This window comes from Corvus hawaiiensis, chromosome 5, assembly GCF_020740725.1.
Source record: "Corvus hawaiiensis isolate bCorHaw1 chromosome 5, bCorHaw1.pri.cur, whole genome shotgun sequence".
NCBI lineage: Eukaryota > Metazoa > Chordata > Aves > Passeriformes > Corvidae > Corvus > Corvus hawaiiensis.
In genome coordinates this window covers 69,118,052-69,145,035 of record NC_063217.1, presented here as the reverse complement: position 1 = coordinate 69,145,035, position 26,984 = coordinate 69,118,052, and the positions used below count along the sequence as shown (strand labels likewise).

Here is a 26,984-nt window from a genome sequence, read left to right as displayed (position 1 = left end):
CTGAGTGCCCGCGCGCGCACGCGCGCTCCCCAGGCCCACGCGCGTGAGGCGCGTCCCGTCCCGCCCTTCGCCCGCCCTCCCTCCTCCTCCTCCTCCTCCTCTTCTTCCTCCGCTTCCCGCTCCCGCCCTCCCATGTGGTGCCTCAGCACCGGCAGCGCTTCGGGTGAGCAGCAAGTGACCTTCGCGGGCCGGGCCGCGCTGGGGGTCGCCGTGCCGCCCGCCCAGGGAGCGGTGCCAGAGCGGCTCCCACTGAGGGCAGGAGCTGCCGCCGCTCCCCCCTCACGGCATTGCCCGGCCCCGGGGGCGGGCTCGGGGCGCGGGGGTAGCTGAGGGGGGCGGAGGGGCCGCCGTGTCCGTGTCCTGCCTTACGCCGCACCTTCCCGCGGGCGCTGCGGCAGCTCCGGTCCCGCGCGGGCGGGCTTGGACGGGGGAATTGCAGAGATTTGGGATCGGGGGTCCCGCCTGCCCCCTTTGAGTGCTCGGCTCAGGCTTGCAGGGAGCTGCTCGCACCCTGCTTTAGGCCCCGGTTTTTATCCCCAGGCTCCATCGTGTCCGTCCCGTTGTGTGGAGTTATTGTGGGGCTTGTGTCTGCCTTGACTTGAATTTTTCGTGATTTCTTTGATTTTTAAGCAGTCATTTCTTCTATGAGAAAAGGACCTGGCGTTAATTGTAAGAGAGATTTTTTTAAACAGAGAGGGAGGGTAGGGAAGTTGGCAACTCCGCCTTCTAAAACAGAGCCTCCGTGGTTTTTTCAGGTTGGCTGCTGGGTGGGAGCTTTTTCACATCCATGTATAGAATAGAAACTACACTGTGGGCTTTGAGTGAAGTCCTCGTGTAATTTCCAGGGGTGTTTTTCTTGTAACTGAAGCTATTTGCACTGGATAAAAAGCAATAGCTGATCTTTTATGTGTTGGATTTTTGGATGAATTTTCGTGTCTGTTTCTATGTTTCTTCTTAGTGTGCTTTTGTATCAGAATGCAGTTTCCATTCACAGCTCAAGATTATGTAGAGCTTTCCGTGTTAACAATATATTCATTCAAGTTTCATAACACAGATCCTGGCTCTCGGGCCACACAACTCCACAGCATTTTTATCAGGTCACTGCTTCCAGCTGACCTGTCTCACAGAGGGATTGGGATGTGGCACTTGTACTGTCAAGTGGCAGAAATCAAGTCTCATTCTGAAATGGCCTTTGCTGATTCTTTCATTTTCGTTTCGAATCCTCACTGCTGAAATACTCCCGTTAATGTGACGTTATAAAACTTCAGTCTCCAGGAGTTGGATTTGCCTTTCCTGGCAGTAAAAGTGTTTGTAATTGTCTTTCCATGTAGGCATGGATGGGCAGTGACTGAAGCATGTCCTGCCCTTTTGTTACAGAGATACAATAGGGACCATCCTCCCAAATTTTTTATCTCAGTGATATTTCTGAGAAGTTCTATGCAGCATACTTCACATACTAGGAATATCTTTTTTGCTTGTTTTAGTGTTTCCTGTACTCTTTCCAGTAATGCTTTTATCTTGATTCTGATTAATTGAAATATCCCGAGTTACTTCAGAGTCTCCACTCCATCAATGAAGCAGAAGAGACAATGAGACAATACTTTTGCCTCAATCAATATTACATTTAAATATAATGTATTTGCCTAGAAAGATGTTTTGGCACATTCTTGGTGCAGCAGAGAGCTTGTCAGGCCAGACTTTGGACTCCAAGCAAAATCTCCATCTTCATGTTTTTAAAACAAAAGGTGCCCACTGTGACTTTCTGCTCATTTCATGTATTTATTTTTACCCTGTAATGATTGAACAATCCTGGGGCCATTGTGGCTTTCTAGGATGCTTGTTCTAGTATTTGAGTACCTTAAATTGTCTATAATTTCTGTTTTGATAGTAATTTATTCTAGGTGTTAAAGAGTTCTCCTTTTTTCTGTATATCAATTCTTAAATATTGGCTTTCTAGAAGTGCAGAGGAATGTTTTTGTTTATCTGACCACAATTTTAACTTGTTATAGTCAAACAAGTTTATTTTTAAAAATGGCCATATTGGAGTATGGCAGAATAAATGCTTTTGGATGAAAATAAAATTTTAAAAACCCCATAGATTAAATCACACTATTTTGGAGTGTGATGAGATTGAGTACATTTAGTATGGAGGGAAATATGAGAAAATGCCTGAAATGAACTTACTAACCAAGCCTTTGATTATTAAATCTGTTGTTTTCTTAGGTGTACACGGATCCTGGACCTTTATTTTTAATTGAGTAACCTGTATGCTGCTGACCAAGAAACCAGACTTAAATTCTCCTTTTTAGTAGTGTTTGGTTTTTTTATTTTTTCCTTCCTCATTGGAAGAGCTCAGCAGTGGCTCCCTGTTCACTTCAGTAAGTATTGCTTTGAAAATAATACTCAGCTTGCCTAAAGTCTTGTTAGATTTAACTCTACTTGAGCTGGTGTATTTGTTGAAAGAGAAATGATCCTGGCAAGGGTTTTGAGAGTGTGATTTCTTCCCAGAAAGGAGTCAGAGGAGCATTGCTTTGAAAACCGTAAGAAATGGCAAAATCTGAACGGAATGGATAAAATAAGGATTAGGATATGTGTTTAAAACACCAGTGAAGGCAAAACCAGTGCCTGGAACTACATTTTCTCTCTCCTTTTCTTTCCTCTCTCTCTCCTTTTCTTTCCTCTCTCTCTCCTTTTTCTTTCCTCTCTCTCTCCTTTTTCTTTCCTCTCTCTCTCCTTTTTCTTTCCTCTCTCTCTCCTTTTTCTTTCCTCTCTCTCTCCTTTTTCTTTCCTCTCTCTCTCCTTTTTCTTTCCTCTCTCTCTCCTTTTTCTTTCCTCTCTCTCTCCTTTTTCTTTCCTCTCTCTCTCCTTTTTCTTTCCTCTCTCTCTCCTTTTTCTTTCCTCTCTCTCTCCTTTTTCTTTCCTCTCTCTCTCCTTTTTCTTTCCTCTCTCTCTCCTTTTTCTTTCCTCTCTCTCTCCTTTTTCTTTCCTCTCTCTCTCCTTTTTCTTTCCTCTCTCTCTCCTTTTTCTTTCCTCTCTCTCTCCTTTTTTTTCTCTCTCTCTCCTTTTTTTTCTCTCTCTCTCCTTTTTTTTCCTCTCTCTCCTTTTTTTTCTCTCTCTCTCCTTTTTTTTCTCTCTCTCTCCTTTTTTTTCTCTCTCTCTCCTTTTTTTTCTCTCTCTCTCCTTTTTTTTCTTTCTGTCTCTCCTTTCTCTCTCTCTCCTTTCTCTCTCTCCTTCTTTCCATTAAGAAGATGAAGAGATGAAGTCTTCTACTTGTTCAAACCCAAACATTGTTTCAAGCTTCCATTCTGAGATGTGTTTATGACAGCCCACACTGACTGAAAAGTTTTGCCATCATACCTCTATTGAGAGGACAGAGATCAGTGCCACTCTTTGTTTTATCACTTCGGGTAAAGTACAGTTAGGACTGGTTAGAGATGCAGTTCTGTGACCTGATGTGCCTCTTCCGTCAGCTTGTCATCAGTGGTGTAATGAATATCTGGTTATAATTAGCTTTTTAAATTCCTACAGGTTGTATAAACTGCCTTTATATTTTCTTCAAAACAAAAAGAGTTGACCTGAATATCAAGGTTAACTTTCTTGGAATACATTAGGTGGCTTTTCCTTAATTCAGAAACCAGAATAAGAAACTGCTTTGTGTTACAATCAATGAGTTTGCCACTCATGTTGACAACCCCTTTAATTGCCTTGTTTTTACCTCTTCTTTTTCACAGATGACAGTGTGCTGCTAATGGGTGTAAGTAAATTAGATGTCTTGTACCGAAAGCTTCTCCTCACTAAACTTTTCATCAGAGGATGGGGAAAGCCAGAGGATCTGAAAAGGTGACTTGTTAAAAAGTAATGGCATTAACAATATCTTACATTAAAAGAAAAAAAACCCCAAACCTTGAAGTAGCAACAGTAATTGCTATCCTGTACTTAAAATACCAGAAGTGTTTAAGTTGGTTTTGTTCAGGAAATCATGTGTTTCTATACCAAGGAAGTAACTGCATTTAAGAGGAGCCTTAAAAGCATTTGCAATTTTTTTCCTGTTTAAAGAGGCTCTTCTTGAGAGAATGTCTGTGTGTCGAACTGTATTTTTCACTTATGTTTATATGATGACATACTTCAAACAGCATCTCTGGAAGTGTTTTCTAAAAACAACACTTGATGAATTTCTGCAGAAGAATTGTTTCTGTTTAACATTAAAGTGGCTCTTGCTATCTCTCTGTAACTTGCTAATTAGTTTTAAAAGTGTAAGATTTAATCAGACGTTTCTCTCACAGCCCAAAGTAGTAAACTCTTTCCTTCTAGATGTCTTGAAAATAAGAAAAAATTGGAAGTACCTCTTAATTTTTAAGCATTTGATTATTTTTCTTAGTTACTATTGAGATTAACACCTGGAAGTTGAGCACTTTTATTTCTTAAATTTAAAAATGAAGTGACAATATATATATATTCTGCATTGTGCAGTATTTAAATAGGAAATGATAAATCTGCATTTATTAAGCACACTCTTATGTATATGAAAATCAATAAAGAAAACTTTGAAAACTACTGAAATAAAATTTTGTGCACTGGATAGCAGTGGAGTTTTATGGGAGCTTGTTTTTTAAGTCCACGTGAAAGATCTGATCTGGAAATGGCACTTGGATTGCTTCGTGTGTCTGTCTTCAGTTGATTTTTCTCTTAAGTAGCCGACTGTCCTGCAAAATGAGAATGCTGGCTTTGGTTGGAATAACCAAAAATAGTGGGGTTTGTTTTGGTTGCAGCATTTCTGTATTCTGTTCCATCTGTGTATCCAAAATGGGATATTTTAATGTTTTCAAAACCTTCTCTCTTAAAAACTTTTGGGCTCTTGGTGAGACATGGTGAAGTTTCCCTGCCCCATCTCCACCTCCCTCCAGTACAAGTGGTGTCTCTGTACGGGGGAGCCTCTGACTGATGCTGCTGTTCACCAGTGCAAGGGTAAACTGGGCTCTGGAGGGTGATCACACCCACACCAAATGGCAATAAGGGAGTGTTGCTGGTGCTAATGGTGATAGCAGCTACAGTTCCTCCTTCATTCAGGGGAAAAACCTCTCCCACCAGATCACAAGTGGTGGGGGAAGCAGGAGGCAAGCTTGCTGGTCTGAAAAGGAGAAGAAAGTTTTCCTCTATGTGTTGCCCCTGACTGGGAAGATGAGCTGTTCCCTAGCAGCCTGGCTTCACCTCGATGAAGAAGGAAGAATACCAGCTCCTCCTGACCCCTCACACTGGCTTGTGGGAGGAGGGCTTTTATTTCTGTTTGTTAACTCATCACTGTGAAGCTCCGTTATTAAGTTATTATTAAATTTTTTATACTTCAAGCATTAACTGAGATTGAATGACTGACTGCTCTGCCTAGGTGTAATCTGAAATTTTATGTGCACACCCTTGATGTGATGAATGTTAATATCCTAGCTCTTTGTCCTCAACTCATTAGCAAGGGTTGAAATTCCTCAGCAGAGGCAAGATTTAGCCTTCACTATCCACCTAACTATAGAAACAAGACATAAATGCAGTATTTTTAGAAGATTTATTGTCAAACAAAACATCTCTTCATTTAGCATACCCTCCACTCTCACCTCTTAACCCTTACTTTCTCAGAAATACTTAATGCACTTGCTGTTCTGTGTAAGAAAAGCAAAGGTTATAAAGTAGAGCTATTCTTTATGTGGTGATAAACTGGATTTCCTTTCCATTCTTTGGCCTTTCTGTGGTGTTCGGGAGGTGAACAAGTCATTCCTCTGTACTTGTCACTCAAAACTGTTCTAGCTGGTCAGGTAACGTGTGTATTTATGACCATAAGAATGAGCAAGTTATTCTTAGCATAGAGTATTTAAGGTTGAGAGGGCAAATTTGAGGGCATCAAGTCAAAATCCCTGTTCAAAACAAAGCTGACTTATTTCTTCAAGTCACTTGGCCATTCATTCATTTGAAAGGCCCTTGAGGATGAAGATCAATTATAGTTTCCCTGGGCTATTTTTCCATGTGCTTAACTGTGAAAGCAATCTTTCACTTTGCTCCAGTAGGGATTTCTTACACTGCAACACACAGCCATTGCCTCTGCAGTATTCATGTCCTTCAGTAATCTTGTCCTCTGAGAAGAGTTTTGTTTCATTTTCTTTGTGTGACTCTGCAGCCCATTTAAGTATCAGAAGAAAGCAATCAGATTTGCCCCTTAGCCTTCTGTTCCCCAGCAAGATATCTGAGCCCATTTTTTTTAACTTAAAAGCATCCTATGGTAGCTACCTACCCTATGCTGGCCTGATTAATCTGTGAATGGAAAGCTGGCTTCATGACTTTTATTTGTTTGTGGCTTACTTTAGCTCCTGAAATTTTATATAAATATGTCTCTTCTTTTTTTTAGATTAAAAGTTGAATCTTCTCTACTTGTTTCCTTTCAACAGAATATTTGAATTCAGAAAGATTATTGGAAACAGGGAAAAGTGCCAGACGCTGGTTTCGAAAGATTACCCAGTGTTCATTGACAAGGTACTTAAAAGCAAGAGATGACGTGATTTAACTACATTTATTTTCCTAATGCTATATAAAGGTACTTAACACCAGGCTACTTTTATAGCTTCTAGCAGAGAATGGAAGGAAACAGAGACTAAAGAAGTGGCTGTACAGATACTGTTGTTTCTTTTTTTCCCAGTAGTACAATAGTTGGGGAGTGAGATGTCAAATACTAAAACTCAGAAAGTGTTCAAAACTTATTATGTGTTATCAAATGTATTTAAAATGGGACAGCATTACACCTTTCTTTGATTCCTGTAAAAGTTTATTTAATAAAAGCAAAGCTGGAAACAAATGTTTTGACTGTGTTGATAATGTGTATCTCTATATTTGAGGAGTAGGCCTCTGCTCTGGGTTTTTTTAAGCAAGTTTTTATCCTACAACAAATTCTACTTTAAGAGATTTGCTTTCAGAGCAAGTTAAAGACTGACATAACATTTATTGCTATTGTCCCATTCTCTCTGCAGGTTGAGGGGCAATCTGACTGTAAAATCCTCGAGGGGCACTTCATTTCCCCCTTGGCTCATTGTGTCCCAGGTATCCTGCCAGTCGAATCTCTTGTAGCAAGGTAAGAGAAACCAAGAGGTATTTCTTGCTGGAATTAGTGCTGCAGAGTAATAATGGTCTATAAGTAGTTTTGTTGTGCAACTAATTGATTGTAAAGCAAACTATCTGTAAATTATTTCAAACTGGGGGTATTTTGGACTAATGTGTTAAAATAGATTTGTTTTTAAATGTGAAAACAAATCTTATTCATGTGATAGTTCAATCTATGTATTTAAAAAATCCACTAGCAAGTATGACTTTTTTTTTTTTTTTTTTTTTTTTTTTGTGTGTGTGTGCGCAGAAATAATATTGCACAAAGCTGTGGAATACCCTGGGTTTGTTTTTTTCCAAATGAGGGGGATGCTGGAAAAGAAGAACAGTAGTTATTGTTTTGTATGTAGCAGGAGAAGCTGTTTATATCAAAGTATATTATATTGTATTTGAAGGAGACATTCCAGCTTTCCATTTACATTGAATACAAAAAATGTTATATGTGTGACGAAGTAGCAAGCTCATTTAATTGTAGCAAGAGAATCTGGTGCATTTCTTTCTTGGTAAAAAAAATGAAAAAAAAGCGTTCTCACAGAAGGCTGGAGGCTCCCTGACAGTGCTGGTTTCACACTAACAATGCTTTGCAGATGAGGAGTGGGTTTGCAAAGGGAGCATAATTTCTGTTTGCTTTTAGTTTTGAGCTGAACTGTCATGATGAATTTTTCTTCCTAGACTTCATTAAATGTTTAATAACATAAACATAAAAGTTTGTCAGCTCACATTGATACTGACGTTGTAAATTTTGTCAGTAATACTGGTTGGTGTTTTTATATGTGTGCTTAAGCATGTAACATTAAGGAATGTGAGACAAAAGGTTGGTAGTCAAGGAATCAGTTCTATTCCACCTTGCCTCTGACTGTCTGTTAACATTATCAAACTAATTAATACCATATTGGAAAATACAGTATGGTCGTTGTTTCCTTATCTGTGTTCTCTTGTGCTTTGTAGCCAAGTTACGATATTGTTGCTTTGGCCAGTATTGTGACAGTTTTGAAAAGCTGTACAAATTTCCCTTAAGATGGTACGAATGAAGTGTAACAACACTGTTGTAGGTAACAGTGCTCCATCTTGTGGGGAATAGTGGCGTCTCAGAAGGGATTTTTTTTTCAGTAGTTCAGACTATGAATAAGTAGCAGCAGAAGATATTAATTGATTGGTGTTGGGTATATAGAATAATTTCATGGTTTGTATGTTGGGTTTTTGATTTTTTTTTTAATTTATTGCTCATCTTAATCTTCAATTTCAGCTGTTGTGCCTTCAGGAGAAAAATAGCAATGATGCCTAGGACAGCTGGACATGCTTGTTTAGGCTGCTCTTTATCTGAAGTTGCATTTCTCCACTCTGCAAAGTTTAAATTGTGATGATGAGGTAGTAGTCTTTTTTAGGAACATGGTCTTTCATCTTAGCTCCTTTTCTTGTTTGGCCTTTCTTCTGTCCTACTTTCAGATTCCTTTGTTTGCTGAACGTGTTCATGAAAAATGATGTTGCTGAATTGCTGGCAGTTTGCCTGCTTGGGTTACAAATACTTTATTATGTTGGTTTGTTTTTGTTTTTTTTATTAATTTCTCTTGATGCAGCTTGTAAGTAGAAATGCTTACTCTGCTAAAATAGGCGTTCATTTCTCACAGATTTCAGTTCATCATACCCAGAAGATGGAATAGCAAGCACAGACCTGTGTGCATTCATTTAGCAGGCACTGGAGATCATGTGAGTGTATAAAATGTAAAATTGGTTGTTATTGAGAAATTAAATTGTCAAATTTTGTCTTACCTGTATTGTTTGTGCGTCTTGTCTTTAGCACTTCTGGAGGAGACGCACATTAATGGCACGGCCAATGATTAAAGAAGCCTGTATGGCTTCCCTGTTGCTAGAAAATCCTTACTATATCCTTTTGTGGAAAACACGGTAGTTATTCCTAATGTCCTCTCTGGAAGGCAGAAGAGTTACCACACTCATAAAATACCTACATTTTGGATCCATTCCCAGGGGGTAGAAGCAAAGAAAGTTATGACCATTACATGAAACACAGTTCTGTGGTACCTCAGGTAAATTTTGAGAAACTTACTATTACCACTTAAGATGTGGTTTGTTTTTTTTTTTTTAAACAGTTAAGTTCTGTTCTGTCATCTTGTATAACACTATTATTCTGTTTCATTAAATAGGATCTTGGGTTACACTTTTTCCTACCCATATATCTGACAACGATAAAATGTTGCAAACTACATCATCAAGGCAGATTGGATTTGATTTAGTGACAGTAAAACATTGGGAATTTAAGTTCCAAATTTCAATTAATTTGCTATTTATGTATATTATTTATTTTTTCTTTTTTTTTTTTGTTTCAATGACCAGTTTTGATAAAGCCTTTTTTACTTTCTTTAACTGGGGTCTTTTACATGGCTGTAGGAAACCTAAGGATCAGTTGTAAGTATTTCTGTTGCATTTATGGATACTGTCTTTTTAAAATACTGCTTTTCTTTTTTTCTCTTTTGAGCCAAAAGTTATCAAAACGTGGATAGCTTATTAAGAAAAAAACATTCTACAAACCATTTGTAACGTGCTAATGTGAAATTGTCTGCTCTTTACTAAACTGCTTTGGAGTTGTGTTAGGCGATCTCAGGGATCAGGAAAGTTTGCACAAGATGGACTTGCAGTGTGAAGTGACGTGCAAACATCTTGTGTGAGTACAAGTCAGGGCCATTTTATTTTCCTGACTCACAGCTGCACATGTACAAGTGCTGCTGTCATATTTCAGTCAGCTGTGAATATTCTTTGGTCTGATAGTGTATTTCCATTATAATTGCTAGGATTTTGCTTTTCCAAGACCTTTTAAGGATTTAAAGACGTACAAATAAATCTAGCGTTGGTCAGTTTTTAGTCAGTGGAGGCTATGCAATATTCAGTGTTTTATAGGATTTATTCCTTCAATCATTTCTTAAATGTGAATTTAGAAGCCTAATTAGGAAGTCTTGGTTTTTTACTTTTTGCATTTTCCAAACCACAGAAGTATTATCAGAATTCAACTGGATATGTGTCTGAGGCAAAGCTGTGCTTTTAGTCTCCCAATATTTCTGAAAGTCCAAATATGAGTTGGTGTTTTAATCCTTTTTAATCCTAACTTGGACATTTAAAAAGACTGGAAGACACGGGGAAGGTGATTTATGTAAGATTATAGGAAAGTGACAGGAGAAAGCGTGCGCTGGAATACATCCATTGGTAGGTTTATTTCCAGTTATGGGTGATCTGATGCAGAAGAATGGATTAAATAACTCTGTTCTCAGTTGTCCAGTGTGTCAGCTTTAGTAGGTCACGTATCATGTAGAGAAGGATTGTTTCAAGGGGGGGTGCTCAGTCTAATACCCCATCAGGTAAATGTCGCTCTCCAATACAGGGTTACACAGCACCAGCAGTTGTAGTTAATATGCTGGTGACAGTGTTCAGTAAATACAGCAGCTGCAGAGGAATCTCATAAAGCTGTAGGAAAGAGTTGCATTAGGCTGTAAATGCTGCTCTGCAGCAGCTATGTTCATTTCTGTGTGACTTCACAGTGAGCTTTGTCCTTGTGCTTCAGAGTGTCGCAAATGTGATGGTGGCATGCTGGCAGGGGAGGCCAGGAGCCCTTTGTAACCTGGCTGTGGTACTGAAAATACTCAGTGCCCCTCCCCAAGTTAGAGGTCTATTATTTTTAGAGTCCTTCTGATGGCTCAGCCAGATAGATTTCTACTTTTTTGTGTGTCTTCTGTTTTAATGCTTTGCAGTACACTGCCTGAATTTCTCAGCACCGTGACAAACTTCCCACTTTACAGTTTCAGTCTTACAGTGACACTGATGAGTGCTTCCAAAGCTGACATACTGATTGCTCTTCAAATGTTGTGTGCAATTTTTCAATGATGTAAAACAGGTAAATAAGAAAAAAAAAAAGTTGTTTCTGCAAACAAGATAGTGTATGCCTAGGACTTTAGCACTTTGATTCTATTTCTAAAATGTCTGTGACAACTTCACAGGACAGAATATTACTACTAATGAGATGCTAGTGTTGGTAATAACTGTTTCCAAAAGACCAAGTTGTCAGTGATATTACATTAAAACCAGGTGTCTATTCCTAGTCCTCATTTGGGTGAAAAATTACAAGTGCCAGAAAATCTGGGCTTGCTTTTTCCTCCTGTTGAATCAACAGGATTTCAGCTCCAAAATTCTCTGGGATTGTGATTAAGCTGTGTATAAAAGTATGTATATATTGATAAGAACTGTCAGAGTCTAATCTTAGAAAATAAACCCTCTATTTTCCTTTTCTGGGGAGAAAAGACGGTCATGTTTAAAAAATGTCTCGGACCTGTTTGTGATGGGAGGAGCTCTAATTCTAGAATCGGCAGCTCTTTTGCACTGGCTAGAGAGAGAAGGCTATGGACCACTAGGGATGACTGGAATATCCATGGGAGGACATGTAAGCTTTTATATCTCCTGTTCAGTAACTTTTGTTTTAACTTCTCATTTGATCATGTAGCATACGGGAATAACTTGTTTTACAGTGTTGATCTCAGAAGTACTTTAAAATAAGCACTTAGAGTCATGAGAAACAAATTGTTGGCAATTCTCATGTTCCGTGGTGCTGAATTAGTAGAATCCTTAATATGTACTGACAAACCATAGAGCCCTTTGTCAGCCATCTCCCAGCAGGCTTAATAAGAATATAAACTTCTCACATAATTGTTTTTTTTTCCACAAGGAGGGGTGGCAGCAATGTTTGCTGAAAGAAAGTCTGCACTGATCGATTGCTGATTCTCCCTCTTTTCCTCCTTTCTTCTTGCTTAAACCTTTGTGTTTGAATGCACTGTGTGAAATACCCCCTCTTTCTAGGCAGGTTGTAATTGAGGTGACTTTTGGTGTCAGTTCTGTTCTCAACTCATCTCTTTTTTTCCCCTGATCATTGGTACTGATCAGAGGTTTCTGTGGTGAGGTGGCTAACATTTTCTGTGTGAGTCTGTGCATATTCAAACTAAACCAGCAGTGTATCACTAAGGTGCTTGAAAGACTAATACACAGTCAAAATGTTATTGCTCGTGTCTCTGCAGATTAGCATGGGTCTGTGAGACACAGGTGCAATACCTTTATTTCTTTGTTGTTAGGAGCTCAGTAAATAATGTTGGCAATGGTAGTGTTTACTGAAAGGAAAATACTCCCCTAGAGCACAGTTTTATAACTCTAAATGTCATAAATCTACAAAGTACCTTTGATTTCCATCAACATCACCCTGCTGAGTCAGCAACTGCTGTGAAATAAATAATATTTGATGTTGATCCTCTATAGAATGTGTTTTACAATGGAAGGTTGTACACATTGATTCAGTTCTACTAAAGGGGAGAGAGTTCTACTACTGGAGAGAATCAGAACAGAGATGTGTGGTGTTCTTGTAACTTTTTATTAATAAAAAATAGTTAGAATAGAATTATAGTTCAATTGCATAAATCCAGTTATTAGAACATCTAGAACAGACATGAGGTGTTTTGTATTAATAGAATAAAACTTGTAAAGAACATACCATATAGGGAACTTCTGTACATTGAACTTTCTTGCCCTGTTTTTTTCTGGTATAAACAGAATAGTCACAAAAATATGTTCTGAGAACTGATGCAAAAGTAATGATTCAAACTTAAAGGACAGAAAAAGAGTGCACTTAACATGTTGAATTACTTCTCCTTCAGATTTTGTTTCCAGTACACAAAGTTTAAAAGTACAGAATTTAAATAGTACTTCTCATAGATTGCCTTTGTTTTGCCTTGAAATAAACTTGCAAGAGCTTGGTGAAAAGCTTCATAGAAGTTTTTTATAGTTTTAAACAACTAATAGCTTGTATTAGTTTTTGTAATTATAATGATAATTAATATAATTACAAATATAATTATAACTAATTATAATTAATGGAATAGTTAGTAAATATTCCGTTGGGAACTCTTACAACCAAATCCAATTCAGCCTTGAAATGAGTCCTTTCCAGAGCAACGTTTGTTTTTAAAAAAATCAGTGGAGAATGGATAGTAACTTCCAAATAGGTGAAAGCATATCCACCTGCCACAATCCTTAACTCTCTGGCATCATGTGTTTCATAAATACCATATAAACAAAGAAATTGAAGATGAGAGAGTTCTTTTTTACCATATTGGGAATTCAATATTAAAATGTGTAATAAGTGCCTTTGATTCTAGATGGCTTCACTGGCAGTGACAAACTGGCCTAAACCATTGCCTTTGATTCCATGTCTTTCCTGGTCAACAGCCTCTGCAGTCTTCACTACGGTAATTAACAAATTACAAAATGCATTTTTTGTTAGTATATTAGATCGTAATCAGAAATGTAAGATAAAAGATTTGGGCTGGCCACAAGGGAGGTGGGATTCCATGGCCTGTGTTATAATGTGCTTATGCTTCGATTGCAATAATTCTGAGGGCTGTCTGGGAACAGAATTCTACTGAAAAAATCAGGAGAGGAACAGGTCAATTTCCTGCATGTATCATTATTTTAGAATGACCTCTGGGTTTTGCTTGTGTACTGAATGCTTTTATTTATCATCTCAGGGTGTGCTAAGCAAGGCAGTGAACTGGAGAGAGCTGGAGAAACAGTATTTTACACAAGCTGTGTACGAAGAAGAAATCATTCAAATGCTTGAATATTGTGGAGTAAGTATGGTCTGTTTTCCCTATCTGCTAATATTTGCATGTGCCAATCTAGCAAATATTGTAACTTCTTTTTACTTTCACTTAAAGTAGACAATTGTTAGCTAGAACATACTGGCATGTTGTTTCTTTATGCTTTGATAAATTTGGTCTTTGAAGGAAAAACCTGAGAAACAAACGTAATATTTTGGTTGTATAATGAGTGTTAAGTGTAGCCCTTGCTACAAGTTTTCCCTTTGATCACACTTAGTGTAATCTGCAACATAAAATGTATTCAGTCAAAATTCTGATAAATAAGTTTTTTTCCCCCCTAAGATTCTTTGCCTTGTGATAGTTCTTTTTCTAATACCTTACAGCAGGAGAAGAGAAGCTGGGGTGCAGATAGTTGTTTCCTGGGTATTTGCCATTTTAAAGTTAAATACACTCCAGCAACACTGATGGAGAAGACAAAATGAAAAGAAACTTTTCAGGTTGTTCAGCTTGTGTCTCCCTAGTATTTAGAGACAGTTGATTTTTCAGTTCTAAACCTGACATTCGACCTGGTCAGATATGTTATTTTTCTATTATTATAATGAGGTCATTTAAGCTTAAATTACTGTAATTATAAATTCAGAGTTTAATTTAGAAAGAAAAACAGTTGTTTATGTCACGAACTACTGTATATATAAGAACTTCCTGCATTTTTTTAAGCTGACAGATATGTAGAATGAAATTTTCAAGAGGTTATGATGATCAGGATTTAACTGAGTGACCTGCAAGCTGAAAATAGAAGTGAGCAGTGCTGTTTGTGTCTTTAATTTTTCTTTTTTTTTAATAATGAGTTCATCTTAAAAATAAGATGAACCAACTGGTCTAAGGGAGAAACCCTTAATAAATGGCCTGTTGTCTTTGTTTAGACAGATTCTTTCAAGATGGGACAAGACTTTGTTAAAAACTTCCCTGACAGTGTGGACAGTCTGGCGGATATGGACATGACTTCCAGAATATTCAGCTTTGAGTCCTTGAATGACACTGTATCTAAGGAAGCCGTTCACAGCTTTACCACAAACAGAAGTGCTCTAAGTGCCTCTTCAGAAAGACTCTTAATACAAGATGCTCCTAAAATGCAGTGCATAAATCAAACCTTTTCGACCAGTAGCAGTAGCAATAAAAACTTAACCAGTCCACAAGGACACAGGATAAATACAAGGAGAAGGAGTGACACTTTACAGAGAGAATCCTTAATGTTCATGAAGGGAGTAATGGATGAATGTACCCATGTAGCTAACTTCCCAGGTATGTATCTCATTGTTTCAATGTGCACTTTGGAAAGCTGAACAAAATACAGTGGAGGGAAAGGTATTTTCTTCATTCTCCAAGTGCAAACCTGGTGGCACCTTTGCTGAAATACGGAAATATTGTGACCATTATTCTGTAGCATCTATTTACTACTCCATTTCCTAATTGTTTTTTCTGTTCCTTCTTGATGGCCAACTAATGACAAAGTGAATTAAAAATTTGCCTCTCAGTATCTTTGCTCATTTTTCTCCTCTGCCTTGCTGTAGCTCTTTTCAGATATGAGTTAGTGCATATTTGTATTATCTAAAGGAAGAAAACACCTGTGTGATGTGAATAATACTTAAGTGTAATTAATCTTAATTAATCTGCTAATAAGGTTTTTCAAGCAGAAATCTCATATTGACTTCAGATAGAAAGTAGCCTGCATAGCTGAGCAACAAGCTTGAATGATACTGCCAGTAAAAACATTTTGGGGGTCCTTCTGGGCTGGTGCTGGCTGGTGAAGAGAGTTTCCCAGGGCAGGCATAGCGTATAGGGGGAGCTGTAGTCCAGCATTCCTTGGCATTCAGGACAAATCCTTTCCAGCACTGCAAACAAGTCATTGCTTCCTAGAGCCGCCTTAAAAGGTTCTGCTGCAGTGGGGGCTTGGAATTCCTTTTGTGGCAGTCCGTGGTCCGGCTGTGCATGTACCTGCTAAAGGCATCTCCTACAACGTGCTTTGACTTCAGACGGAGCTGTCTTTTAATGTCAAAACTTTCCTGATACTGGGCCCCTGTGCCACCTCATTTATTAATTCTGGCATTCAGTACTCCATTGGTACAAATGTTTAAATTTAAATAAATGTTAAAATTAAGCAAAAAGGAAACACACAATAAAAGGAACCTACACTAGTGTAGATTCTTTCACTGCTAGCCAGAGATGTTTTGTGACGAATACCAGTGAAGTGCTTTCCTTAAAGCTTTCAATGTTATTTCAGTAGACAGAAAAAGCCCTGTAAGTTTTATTCTAAGTGCAGATATTCTTGTTTATCTAGACTTATCCAGGTATCACTTAGCTAAGCACTGACCTTGGAACTTAAGAGGATCTGTGATCCTGATGCACTTGTCAAAGTGATGAATTTCACCGTGTCAGTAGTTTCCCAGGTCTTGTCATTCCCTGGGAGACTTTGCATTCCCTGCCAGTATGGCCAGAGAGAAGCTTCAGAAGATCTCCCTAATGCTCAAATTTCATGGAAAATTGAATGGAAGACTAGGATTTATCTTAGCATTGCATATTCTCAATACATGATTTAGTATGAAAGAAGGAAGTGTTTAAATTATTGCTGACACCCCACTGCCAAACATCTTGGCTGGTCACTCTTTAACATATCACTTATTTTCTTTTTGAAGAGAGAAATATTCTGTGTTCAACATAATTTTGGTGTAATTTTGCTCAACATCATATTGGTGTTATTCCTGTTAGTAATCTGATTGGTGCAATTCTGGTTGTGAGTAATAAATATGTGTAACAATATGTTGGGATTTCTATGTTGCAAGTAAACCATGTAGGAAACAGAAAAGAAAGTGAATGCAGGCTGTACTTTCTGACCTCTTGTATGAAAAGTTGTCTTTTTTCCTCCATGAGGGAAAAAAAATATATGAAACTTCTACACTGTTGAATTTCATAGTTCTTTTTGCCGATAAAAAGGAATCTTAAAGAACTGACATGAATGCTATAGAGTTTTGTTGGTAAGAGGAAAGACAGTTCTGTCAACTTCACAAGTCTTTGAGGAATTCCTGCTTTAGGGGTGGGAAGGGTAAGGGTTAGTTTGTTTTTCCACTGATGGCCTCACTACTGTAACATCAAAAACCAGATAAATTCTGCTGGAGATTTTAGAAAATGTACTTTTATTAAAGCTTAGAATAATTTAATTTTTTGTGAAAATAGCATTTTTACAACAGAAATCTCAGCTGTTGTGTTTCTACTTCTTACCACAGATAAATTCAGTTTTGCTTTGTTTTCCTTTAGTTCCAGTTGACCCAAGTTTAATCATAGTTGTACAAGCTAAGGAGGACGCGTACATTCCTCGCACTGGGGTGCGCAGCCTCCAAGAGATTTGGCCGGGGTGTGAAATCAGGTATCTGGATGGAGGTCATGTCAGTGCCTACCTCTTCAAACAAGGACTCTTCAGGTAAGATGGACGGAAAAGTTTAAAATTAAATTTTAGATTTAATTAAAATGAAAGCTTGACTGTAAATAAGTAGTATGTGCATGAATTCGTGCCTTAGTAATATTAGGTGTTGATTTTCTAAAGACAGTTACATAAATCAGTTATATGAGTGCAGTTCTGTAGTTTTCCAAAAGTTTTAAATATTTGTGCTTTTAATTTTAAAATATAAGGATTTAGGAAGACTGTACACACCATTTAGGAAGTCTAAGCAACAACAAAAAAGAATAGCACTCTATTGGGTCAATGTATGCTAACCACTAGCTTACTGCTATTTAAAACTTCAGCCCTATTTTTATGATAGTTGCTCAAAAATTTTAAGTTATGCATGTCTCTGATGTGTTTGAGTAGAAAACTCCGAGTCCATCTATATTTGCACTTGCATTAAAGCTGGAAAACAGTCCCACTCATTCCTGGAACATCAATATATTACTGGTTTGAAGTGAGAGATCCCAGAAATAAAGGAAATAAATTGTGATGATAGCTTTGTAAATATATTTGTAAATGTATGGAAGGATGCCACTTATATCTGCCCTTTCCCAAATTGTACAAATTCTCTTCTCTTTTACTTGTTTCAGACAAGCGATTTACGACGCGTTCGACCGCTTTCTCCAGAAATACACCATGTGATCTTTCTAATGCATTCAGACTGATCTCATTTGTAATTCAGCTTACTGGAACTCATGTTTGGAAAACAAGCCTCTTGTAGTGTTGAGCAGATGGTCACTGACTGTTGTAAGTAACAATTACCAGAAGTGGTAAAGTACCAGCATTGCTTTCATTTCAACCCAGTGCCATTCTGACACAGCTGCTTCAGCATTACCTGTGAAAAACCAACAGCAGCATTTGTCGGTGCATGAATGGTTCGTGTACTTCATGTCTAATCAGATTGTGTATTCCTTCAATTCTGAATGAATTCTGAATTGTGTGTCAGTAGAAAACAGACCAGTCAAGTATCTAAAGAATGTAAAATGTGCTGTGGGGCTAAGCTGCTCTCTTGTGTTTAGTGTAGTTTTGGTTTGTTCCAGATACCTCGGTTACCTCTGGCTTCCTCATGGCCTTGCTGTTCCTATTGTGTTATACTGTGGCTTTGCCAGCACTCAGCCTCTTGTGTTTGTCACTTCTTTTCTTGTCAATTATGAATTGAAAATGAGCCTTGGCAGAAGGCTCAGCACCAAATCGTGCAAATCGTGCAAAAAGAAACTTTGCCAATTCAAGGAAAAGTGAGAGAGAGACGTTTTCATTCAATACATCCATGAAGTTTTCCTGCCACTGAATTGAACTGTGCCATTACAGAAGGATCACGTAGCAAATCTTCAACCAGGTTCACAAAACTGGAATAAGTGAAAATCAAGTGTCTGGTATTTAATTGTTTACATAATTCAGTTGGATAACATAAGCTTCCAGATTTCTTTTCTTTTTTGGAATGATAGATGAAATAGAAATGTCATCATTTTACTTTCTAGGCACTGGCTGATTCTAAGCAGTTAAATCGACAGCAATTATATGGTGCTATAAAGACCTGTTGCAAATACTTCAACAGATGTCCTTTCTAAAGTGCACTCAGCGCTGATATGCAAAATACACTTGCACTGTATAATTTAAAAGATACGTGAGACTAAAGGTTACTGAAACAGTTAGGTTTGCTCCTTATTTTTCAATACTTGTCTTTTTTAATTAGATGGAAAATAAAGAAATTTGGATTTTGAGCACATTTAAGAAAGTCCAAAGTCTGTTATTTCCTCTTTTGGGATCAAAAACGCCAACAAATTGCAGTAGAATAAAAGGTTGTCATTTACCAACTGTGTGGATATCTCTCCACATCTTTTTTTTGTGGTAATCTCCTATAACATTCTTTTAAAACCAGTTTGCAGAGAAGTAGAAAACTGAAACACTTCAGTATTCAGTACAGGCACGACCAGAATTACACTAAAATGAACAGAAAAATCCAGCCATTTCTCAGAATGTGTGACTTCTGCACCTTTCCAGTCAAGCACTTTTGATCTCCATGGTTACTGTAAAGGTTTTTAGTAGTCAGAGTATGGAGCAAACAAAGCTCAGTGAATTTTAGTCAGGTAGACAGGACTAGTAACTGTGAAGAAATTATGGTTCATTTGAAAATCAGGTGTGTTCAGATAAAACTGAAGAGCAACAATTCTGAATAACCCAAATTATGTAACATACAAATTTACTGAAAATGCAGAAGAAGCTCTGATCAGTCGGAAGTTAAATTGCTTCTTTCAAGTGGTTTTTCATAATTTCTTTGGACAGTGTTGGTTTTATATATGGGGAGCAAGTGTGAAGTGACTAGCACATTTGAGTAGAGTAGAACACCAAGTATTTGGAGGGTTTGAAATCAAATATTAGTAAGCGTACAGATTTAAAATTGAAGCCTTGAATAGTGTACTAAAAGAGTCACAGGGTTTACAAGCATATTCATCAACTAAGAGTGCTTTATAAGAGCACTGTCTGCTGTGCAGCAGCTTTTGTAGCTCTGACATTTTAATGTAATTGTGTGCTTTATGCCCTGGTTCTGTTGCAGCTATGAGAAAGGGAGATAACTGGTGGCAAGGGGAAGGGCTTGAATAAATGCAAGAGAGAAAAGACAGATTTTGTAAAGGCCGGGAGTAAGCACAAAAAAAATCAACTATGCTACAAAGTATAACATGCCAAAGTAAATATTTTCAAAGTGCACAATACTGAGAATTACACAACTGATGGGAACTCTGCATCCTGAGGTTAGTGTCCTGATGGAATTACTAACAAGGTTTAACTTACCAAAAGGGCACAGAAGGAGGTTTAGGCTAATGCCACTCCTGCTTGTGAGAGTGTCTTTTGGGACAAATGCTCCTCCTGGTTGTGAGTGTCTTTTGGAACAAGCAGTGAAAGACTGGTTTCTGACAAGAAAAAGGAATCACACTTTGCTCAGTAACTGAAGTCGTGTTGCCAAATATGAAAGCCCAGTAAGCATTATTTAAGAAATTTCTCAGGTTAGAATAACAAAAAAAGGAAAAACATGCTCAGTGGTCTATTTCTGCCAGTTATCAGACAAAGGGAGCTGGTCTGTGAAGGGGGGAATCGTGCTGTGTACGTGTTTTTAACCCTTGGAAAATTGACTTTTTAAATCATATTTTAAGGTGAACTCCTAAGAAAGTATAAATAATCCATTTTGATGTTAAATGAGAATGTGGTTTTAATCCAGGAGTTGCATGAGAGAAATGTTGTAATAAGGTTTCTTCCATGTAGCAGGTAAGCCATTCTGTATGTCTTAAATTTATTGTAAGACTGGCCTTGGTAATTTTTTGGTTTTAAATTTTTTCAATAAAAGTCCTAAAAACATTTAGGGGTGAGGGTTTTTTTCTCTCTTGTTAACAGGATTTCAAAATGCATCCCACTGTCATTCTGTAATCCTTTCTGTTCCTACTAGTGCTGTACCACAAGGAGAGCGGGTAATCTACAGGACGTGATAAAAGCTTCACACAACAAACACTGGTGCTGCTTTGATGTTTTCCTACATGCAGTACCCAGTCAAGAAAATAAGCTTGTATCAGCTAATTAAGATACCATTGTGATTCCAGTTTTACACTTTCCAGTGCAGGACACATCTAATAAATGTCAGGTGGAGCTTTTTGTAATTTTTTCCCCAAGGCCAAACAACTCCCAAACAACTCAAAAGGAACCACTCAGGATTTCTTTTTTAGCAAGGAGAGATCACTTGTGTTCTATTACTCTAGAAAGTCTGCAGAAAAACAACATATGAAGGAATGGAGTCTTGCTGCTTTTTCTTCTTACTGGAATGTCAAATGCCTGTAACAGAGATACTCTCTAAACAGTAGAAAAGTGAAAATCCTTGGATCCTCGGAATATTATTTTTGCTTGATAGCTGCTAACATTTTGAAGCAGGTATTTTTTTATTTATCTTAATTGTTTCTGTCTTGTGTTGTTTTGGGGTTTTTTAAATGTTGATCTGAATTGCTGTTGGTTGGGCAGGGAAGTTTCTTTATCTCAGACTGTCAGGTTCTCTGCCAGCTTGGCTGTAATGATAAGTTACACGGTATGGAAAGGAGCTTTGGGGTGGTCTGTAGCCATGTAATTCCTCCTGAATTTTTACCCTATATGAGTAAAATGCTGCTATTCCATGCAATCCTGGAATTTGCAGTGTTCCCTGGTATGCTTGGATGCTTCCACACAAGATAAAACATGAGCATTAAAATGAAAATAAGAACTGTTATTCTCTTGGTTTCACTTGGTGTGTATCAGCCCCTTTTCCAAACATGAGCATTTTAAGAACTGTGTTCCCGAAGGAGAATTTTGCCAAAGAAGTCTGATTTGCACTGCTAGAAAGTAATAAGGAGGATACAAGTGGACGAAATGCGAAGGATGAGTCTTAGCAACTTTTTATATCCTCTTCAGTCCCAGTCCATCCAATAAAGTCAGCAGGAAGCTCCATCCTACAGAGCAAAACAGGTATCGAAAACTTTTAAAGTGCCATGTAACTGATCAACTTCAGTGCTTTTTTGCCCCCCACATAATTACCCCTTAATTAGTTCCTTGCTTTTTTCCTGCTCTGTTTAGGTTCCTGTGCTGTAGTATTCTTGCAGTCCCAGCTGGCCTACTCCTCTGCTTCCTTGTCTTCTAACACTTGTATGGGAAAAAGAGGAAACAAGAGGTTAATCCCCTTATTACCGGTGACTTAGGTAGGGCCTTTTTACTTTCATGTCACTCTAACCTCTGCTTAACTTCTGAGTTTGGGAAACCAAATAAAAGACATGGAAATAATTTTAAACAGTGTGACTGATACTCCTGTTTTCAGGAATGTATGCAATCAGCACATCCTTGATTAGTAAACATACAGAATCTGAAACAAATTGAGTTCTTGGTACCAAAGAAAAATGCTTCTAAGTGTTTGAAGATTTGCTGTAATTCTAATCATTCCACCTGTTTTACTCTTGATATAAATTTTGGAAGAAAGAAAATGTGTCACTTTCTATACAAAAAGTGCTTAGAAGCGGTACTGATGTTTTTCTCTGTGAAAATTCCTCTAATGTTTGGAGCTGAAATCTGCAATTACAGGAATGTGCATTAACGTATCTATGTGGTTTGCTCCTTGTCACATAACAATTGTTTTAGATGTTTTAATTTCAAGCCTTTACCACAACAGGTCATTAATTTCCAAATATCTTGAACAAAGCAGCAGGCACCTGAGGTTTGCTTTGAGGTAGGCCTGGACTTCCACCAGGTGATCAGGTCTGCTGCTGGATACACAGCTCCAGAATAATCCTAAGAATGTTTCAGTGCCTGAAGTGTCAGCTGTGGTGGGCATTTGTTTAGTTCTTGGTTGATTTTGGGTGGATTTTTTTTCTGATGAAGGGGTGAAACTCCACACAATCTCATTAGAGCAGAGAATTACATTACCCCAAACAGAACATCTTTTACTGCTGCAAAACCCAGGAAATTTGGTTACTTGTCACATGACTTCAAACATATTTGACTAGCTTTATAGAAGCCTATTTGGGAACTTGCTTAGTTCATTCAAGAAGTGTTGGCATTCTTTTTTGGAAGACCTCTTGTAAGAAAGGGAGTAAAACATGGCTGAGAGATGAATGAAATAAATGGGGGAGGAGCAGGTGTCTAAAGGTGTAATCAAGGAGAATTCTGGGAGCACTGGGAGCTGGCAAAGAGGGAAAGGGGTGATTAATGTCGTACTGTGGTGGCTTTCGTCATCCTGTGACCGTAGTGCTTGTGGGATAATGCAGCGGCAGAAGTGTGGGTATAACCAGTGAGCGTGGTATGAGTGCACGTGCTACTGTGGGATGATTTTCTGGGGGATTTTTGGCAGAAAGTAGAAAGGCAGAGGAGAGATGGTGTAATGGCAGAGGTACCTGTCTGTTGGAATGCTTAAATGATACGGGATTCCCTCGCTGCTGGGACCTCAAGTATGTTCTCATGCGCCTGTTGAACAGGTTCTCGAGGCTGTGCCCCGGGGAGTCCCCTTCGCACCAACGAAACGCGCTCATCCCCCCGCTCGCCATATCGAGCTCCTCATCTCGCCGTGCAGGTGCGGGCGAGGCCTGCAGAGCCGAAATGTCCGAAAGGCCCTGGAAAGCCTCCCGGCCGCGTGAGGTCACGGCGCACGGGAGAGCCCCGGGTCCCTCCCCCGCGCGGGCGGGGCCGGGCCGGCCGAGGCAGCGTGCCCGGAGCGCCGCCCGTCCCTCCGCAGGCGGCGGCGGCGGCCCCGGCGGGTCGCGGTCGCTGTCCCTGTGCCTCGCTCCGTGTGCCGGCAGCAGGGAGCCGGCGGCGCTCGGCCCGGCCGGGGGGCGCTGACAGCGGCTCCGGGGCGGGGCGGCGAGGAGAGGAGGCGGGTTCCCCTTCCCCCGCCGCGGGCTCCTCGCCTCGGCCGCCCCGGCTGCGGCCCCTCCGGCGGGCGCACGGCGGGGCATGTCCGCGGCGCAGGTGTCGGAGCGGCGGGGCTGGGGGGCGGCCCAGGAGCCCCGGCAGCCCGAGCCCGGCTCGCCCCGCGGGGAGGAGGTGGCGGAGGAGGGCGGCCGGAGCAGGGAAGCCCCGGCGCCCAAGGAGAACGCGTGGACGCGGCGCAGAGCCCGGCGGGACAGCCCTTCCCCGCCCGCGGGGCCGGACGGGCGGCTCGGACCGCAGGAACCAGGTGCGGGGCCGGGAGCGTGTGCACGGTGCCTCGATGGCATCGCGGTGGTTTTGGTTTTGGTTTTGGTTTTTTTTTTTTTGTGTTTTGTTGGGTTTTTTTTTAGGAACGAAAAGCGCGTGTTTGTCGGCGGCCGCGGAGCCGGGCCCGTGCGCAGCGCGGCGGGAGCCGGGCCGGGCGCGCTGGGTTTGACATACATGGGCACAGGAGGGAGCGCTCGGGGCGGGGGACACGGCCGGGGACAGGAGCGCCGGGCTGGCTGCAGGTCCCGGGGCTTGCGAGTGGCCACCCCGGCCCGGCGGTGACCTCCGGCCGGCCCCTGGCGCTCGCAGAGAGGGCTGCTCACCCACTCGTCTCGTTTAGCCTCCTTCAGAAATGCCGCTTTGCCGCAGCTCTTTTTGGGCTAATTATGTAGCAAGGCCCTCGGAACGATCCGTTACCTGGGTTCGGTCTCTAGAATGGGGTTGCGGAGGCTTTAAGCACTTACGAGAGCAGACAGTTTGCTCCCTGCTGGGATTCGGTGTGTTTACATCGGAAGAGATGGGAGCGAGAGTAGCCACGGGATAATTTCCTGGCCTTAAATCACTACATGTAAGATAAAGCTGCTTTATGGCACCATACTCACTGAACAGGCATATGGCTTTACACAGCTGGTCGTCAAAGACCTGACTTGAAATTGCCAGGCTTTATGCTTAGGCTAGCAAAGTGTTCCTAGAAGTTTGCAGCTTCTTGGAGTATTGTTCTTGGCTGCAAGTAAACTGCTGACCTCAAAATAAATACTTCAACCAGTGCTTCCCGAGAATTTCAATCTCAGCACTTGCTCCCGAGGGCACCTGACAAACCTTTTTTGTGATCTCACGGTCACTTTTATCCTTGAATTAAACATGTACTTCCTTGACAAAGAGAAATATATAATTTACAGTTTCAAGTATCCAGGTCATACAAACAGAGACCACATTCTAGACCACAAAATCTCTACTTGGCTGAACAGCAGAACTTTTGGCAACGTATATACCCATCTTTATTATCTAGACTGTTTTGTTTAGGTGTACTGACGCGCTCCTAAGTACATATTTATGCCGAGCTTCCACAGTCCGGCTGGCTGGGCAGTAGCTTGCGGTCTGCTTCATGCATGAAAGGGGACTTGTCACTCGTTTGCCTTGCTGTGGCATAATAACAACAGTGCTGCATCAGAAGCAGTGGGAAAACTGCTTTTGTCACGTTAGCACCTTGTGCTTCACCTCTGTAAGGTTTGCTTTTCCAGCAAAGATAAAGCTCACAAATAGTTGTCGAAAGAAGGAGGAGGCAGAAGGCAGTGCATTCGTACACTGTGCATGTTGTCTGCTTCATTTCATGATTTTGGAGAGCTTTTTATTGTTTTTCTTCTGCAAGAAGTTGTGCTTACCATTTATGGAATTAATAATTAAACTGAGGAGTTGTACTAGAACATAATTTTCAGTGGCCAGGTGTGTAACTGAGCAAATAAGGGAGTCAGTGTTGCTGGCAGTGGCACTGGTGAGGAACACACACCAGGGCGTGTGTTTTGGTTTGGCCACCACCAAAAGCACCGTGAGGAAGCCACCGTTCTTTCCCTTGTAAAAGACAAAGTAGCTGATCCTTCCTGGCTGTTTGGAGGAAGGAATTGCCATGTGCCTCCACCCGCAACAAGGGATGCATTTTGAAGAAACTAATTGCATGTTGGCAAAGCAAAATCTGTCACACTAGGCCCTTATGAATGTTGTAGTATGGAAATTAGTCATGTGAAATAATAAGTGGATGAGCAGAAATACTACCGGGATGGAATGTAGAACTATCCGTAAAGAGGATAATAAAATGTAAAAGGATCTCACATCAAAGCAGTGACTGGATCCTGTTAGACTTGTTGATCCTGGCTTAATTTGTTAAAAGTTTCCTGAGACATGCACCTATGGTATGTTCAGTGATAGTTACAGACTTGAGAAAATTGGCTTCAGCCTCTCATCTTTGGACTTTCAATTTATCATGGGATAGGTTTGTGACAGAGGCAAACCTGGCTCTTGTTACTGAAGCTGTTAAGGTCACCAAGTACTACCAGGAAAATGTAAAATTTTGGCAGAAGAATTCAGTCAAAGAGTTGTTACTACAACTTACTGTATTTTTGTCTCAGATACCTTAGTAGGTTTTAGTCATTACAGTAAACCAAACACCCAGTGCAAACATATCTGAACTGTTCATGGTGTGTTTGTTACCACAGTTCAGTGTTTCTGGCCAAGCCTTTCATTTAACTTTGCATTTAAGCAGAATAACTCCGGCATTACACAGCTACTTTTACATCCTCATCTGCTTTTAACTTGTGGGGAACGACTCATATCAGTATAAAATTGCTGGTGAAATTAATAGGCTTCAGTCTAATTCAGGAAGAATTGTTTCCCTGAGAGAGTGGTTAAGCTTTGAAACACACTGCCCAGGGAGGTGTGGAGTGTCAGTCCCTGGAGGGGTTCAAGAAATCACTCTGCCATGGTTTAGTTGACAAGGTGGTGTTTGGCCAAAGGTTGGACTCGATGGTCTTGGAGGTCTTTTCCAACCTTATTGATTCCGTAATTCTAATCCTGGTGATCGTGGTCAGAGGGAGTGAGCTTTAACAGAGGCTGCCAAGTGATGAAAGGTGCTTCTGTGATGTGCCTCCCTCCCCTCATAGTGCCCAGCCAATGTATTGCAGTAAGTCTTCACTTCTTTAGGTTGAAACTGTGAGTTACCCATCCTCCACATAAATAATTCACCCAGGATTGAATGGTTGAAATAATTTTATTTCAAAAGTTCTCCCACCACTTCGTTTGATGAAACCTTCAGCACTGCCCTTTTTGTGAGGTTGCAAAAAGGGAATCTGAATGACAAGTTCTCAAGTCTTCATGTGATTTGTATGAGCTGATGGGGGTCTCTAATGATTTATCAGATGGTTATTCAAAAACTGTTCATGAAATTCACAAAAATATTCAATGAAGCAAAATACTTGTGCTGCTGAAGTGGTTGAAGTAGGTTTGCCTACTAGTGTGTGCTT

At 40.0% G+C, this 26,984-nt stretch overlaps 2 protein-coding genes and 1 long non-coding RNA gene across 8 annotated transcripts in view; 2 read left to right on the top strand and 1 right to left on the bottom strand.

Annotated features, from left to right (window-relative positions):
• Positions 1–57: 57 nt before the first annotated feature.
• Positions 58–20,628, top strand: ABHD18 (abhydrolase domain containing 18). Of its 5 annotated transcripts, none has more exons than XM_048304180.1 (14): positions 58–163; positions 2,224–2,378; positions 3,732–3,840; positions 6,429–6,513; positions 7,005–7,105; positions 8,763–8,841; positions 8,933–9,017; positions 9,531–9,558; positions 11,440–11,578; positions 13,338–13,427; positions 13,707–13,808; positions 14,702–15,080; positions 17,091–17,253; positions 17,868–20,628. In XM_048304180.1, exons 3-14 carry the CDS (start codon positions 3,749–3,751, stop codon positions 17,917–17,919), a joined length of 1,395 nt encoding a protein of 464 aa, XP_048160137.1. In that variant the 5' UTR covers positions 58–163; positions 2,224–2,378; positions 3,732–3,748; the 3' UTR covers positions 17,920–20,628. The 5 variants fall into 5 exon arrangements, with proteins under 5 accessions (XP_048160137.1, XP_048160139.1, XP_048160138.1 ...); XM_048304181.1 differs by lacking the exon at positions 58–163 and adding an exon at positions 386–1,745; XM_048304182.1 differs by lacking the exons at positions 8,933–9,017; positions 9,531–9,558; positions 11,440–11,578.
• LOC125326184 lies at positions 16,947–23,428 on the bottom strand. Its single transcript, XR_007203707.1, has 2 exons — positions 23,172–23,428; positions 16,947–21,740 (listed from the first exon to the last, which is right to left on the bottom strand). It is a non-coding gene; the product is annotated as an uncharacterized LOC125326184 (long non-coding RNA).
• Positions 23,429–23,669: 241 nt separating this feature from the next.
• LARP1B (La ribonucleoprotein 1B) overlaps positions 23,670–26,984 on the top strand; it is a 29,096-nt gene continuing 25,781 nt past the window's right edge. The window contains exon 1 of one of the 2 annotated variants that reach the window (XM_048302857.1): positions 23,670–23,950. In XM_048302857.1, the coding sequence (XP_048158814.1) occupies positions 23,728–23,950 (223 nt within the window). In that variant the 5' untranslated portion in view covers positions 23,670–23,727. The remainder of the gene's footprint in view (positions 23,951–26,984) is intronic. The other variant, XM_048302856.1, reaches the window with a different exon arrangement.